This window comes from Stegastes partitus, unplaced genomic scaffold (assembly GCF_000690725.1).
Source record: "Stegastes partitus isolate 25-593 unplaced genomic scaffold, Stegastes_partitus-1.0.2 Scaffold1746, whole genome shotgun sequence".
Taxonomy (NCBI): Eukaryota; Metazoa; Chordata; class Actinopteri; family Pomacentridae; genus Stegastes; species Stegastes partitus.
This window is the reverse complement of record NW_007579477.1, coordinates 95,168-97,770: the sequence shown is the minus strand read 5'-3', so window position 1 is coordinate 97,770 and position 2,603 is coordinate 95,168. Positions and strand designations below refer to the sequence as shown.

General features: G+C 40.8%; 1 protein-coding gene across 1 annotated transcript in view; it reads right to left on the bottom strand.

Annotated features, from left to right (window-relative positions):
- lonp2 (lon peptidase 2, peroxisomal) overlaps positions 1 to 2,308 on the bottom strand; it is a 35,664-nt gene extending 33,356 nt beyond the window's left edge. Inside the window, exon 1 of the mRNA XM_008302004.1 lies at positions 1,816 to 2,308. Coding sequence (XP_008300226.1) covers positions 1,816 to 2,048 — 233 coding nt within the window. The 5' untranslated portion in view covers positions 2,049 to 2,308. The remainder of the gene's footprint in view (positions 1 to 1,815) is intronic.
- Between the last annotated feature and the right edge of the window lie 295 nt (positions 2,309 to 2,603).

The window sequence follows — 2,603 nt, the reverse complement described above, 5'->3', positions numbered from 1 at the left end:
GGTTTCAATTGGGGGTTGTTACTCCTCCCCCTCGTTATGTGAGTCGTTAGTGCTCCCCCTGCCACAATGGTTTTGAAACATTATTTGCAATTAAACAGAACATACGATTCACGTTTTTTTTCTCATGAATCTCACCTACATCATCAACAAATCCATCCACATCTTTTTTTATCTTTGTTTCTCTAATACACGGCAGGAATGCAGCAAACTATCAGTGTTGATATCCGTGTGAGCAGCAGGCGAGGACCCTGTAAAGCTTGTTTTATTTGTTTGTGGCGAATCTGCCTGACTCACACGAACGAAACACGAAATGTGTTTCTGATTGTGGTCTTCTCGTGGTGAAGACATAAATTCCTGAAAGTAACGTAAGAAGCAGCCACTCCAGGTCTCATGAACACAGCTTCGTGTGTATCTGTTAATTGCAGATAAATCAGTGAATATGTCAATTGATAAATTACATTAAATTCATCTACAGAACTGCCCCCAAAAAACAGTGTCTACATTATGTAGCTTGTCCTCCTCAGAGAGGTTTATTTTTCAGCTGTTAAACATCCTACTGAGCATATTTTGTGATTGTAATTGTCAAACAGCAGCTAATATCTGCCTCTAACAGCTTGTTTGGTCGGGCAACATCTGAATTGGGTTCTGAGGAAGCTGAGGCCCAAAATTAATTTATTTTTATTTTTTTAAAGAAGTGTTTACGGAAAATCGGATCGAATGATGGGAACTCAAACCCTCTCTCCCTCACATCTGCGTCACATTATTACGGCCTACTACAAGAGCTTCTGGGATATGTGATTCTGTGCATCCTGGATCCTTTTATCCATTTCATTCAGGCATTTTTGAACCCCAGCAAAACACGAAGACACCGGCCTCTGAGTCAAACCTGAAAGGATCTACACCTCTGACATGCGTGGGATTCAACTATTGAACGTGAGATTATACAGGTTTTTTCTGGATTGAGGCATTCACTGACCACCTCTGACACGGACTTCAGTGTTGTACTGTGGCTGGTAGACCATGCTGAGACAAGAATCTGCTTTTTACGTATTAACCAGCGGCCTGGTAGAGCGCTGACAAAAGGTCAAACTCCACCTCGCTGTGTTTGAACTGGCGACTTTTCTAGAACAAAAACACAACATCTGAAAAAAACTGTGCACAACACAAAACATCTGGCAGTACGTGTCAAGCTGGTGTTCCATTTGAAGACAGAATAAAGACTTGGTTTAAAAAAAAAAAAAAGCATGATTAGATGTAATAACATGCTGAAATTCAGAAGGGCCAAAATACAATTATAATACAGTTTGTGGAAAAATCAAAAACTGTATTGAGATGATAAAGCCACACTTAAAAGTTTTTCTCTGATTTCAAACAGCTTTGTTCAGTGTTTAAAAAATAAGAAATTAAGTTAAGACTTAACCGATAAAGTACTTGTTTTTTAAAACCTGATTAAATGCCACTATAAGTACTTCAAAATTGCAGAAATTGGAGAAAACACTGAAAATAGTATTAAATAGTCTGTATTTAGAGTTGATGATGTGACTTAAAGTCAGTTTATATATAAAATAAGGGACATCCACCCACATTCAAGTGTAGTGGCTCCACTGTTGATTTGCTAATGTGGGTTAAATTGTTTTATGGCGACTTATGATGCAAACTATGTTGATAAACTTCTGGATTCTGAGATTCAAATGAAGCACGAGCTGCATATGAAACTGTGTTTACACAAGTTTATGACTAATGTCACACCACCACCACCACCACTAAATGACGTTATTCCCAGTGTTTGCAGCCACACAGCTCAGTGTTCATTACTTGTGCAGGGCTGGCAGGTCGTCGGTGTCGTGCTCCGGGTCTCTGGTGTTGGGAATCACCCCGATGATGGTGCTTTTCAGCGACGTCCCCTTCAGCAGCCGCTGGCTCACCAGGTGCATGTTCCGCGGGGAGTCCACGCTGAACCGGACCGTGGAGCCCGGCAGGAGCACTCCTTCGTGGGTCAGCAGCAGCGGGAGGCGGCTCGGTATCTGGATTCCGCCGGCGGAGGTCATTGTCGGGTTTTTTTTTTTTTTTTTTTTTGAGGAGACAGGTCACCGTTTACGGTCAAACTCCTGCGAACTTGTCCCACAGTTAGCGGACTGGCTAATGTAAACACACGAGGCTAACAGGGTGAAAATACACCAAGAGCACGCTCGGAAATCTAGTAGATTGAAACAAGCTTAGGGTTTATTTCGGACTCATTTTAGCTTCTTTCTCACCACCGATATACCTGACACTGTTTCGGACACTGTTGTTTCCACCTTGTTATGATTCTACTTCCTGAACATCCTGTACTCGCTGGACCGACTACGGCAGCCGCAGAGGGACAAACTAGACGTTATCGCATAATTTTAAAAAGGCAAAATAACTTCCAGTGAAGCCTGTTCTTTACTCTTTTATTTTATTTTTTACTTATATATGGCTTGACTTTATATATGTTCATGTGAAATAAGCAATTACAGTAAACAAGCACCTTGAAAGTTTGCCCTTTTTATTGCTTTTGAGAATTGAATCATGGCCAATTTTATTTGTCTCTTTTCACAAGAATTTATGAAAAAAGACTCTTT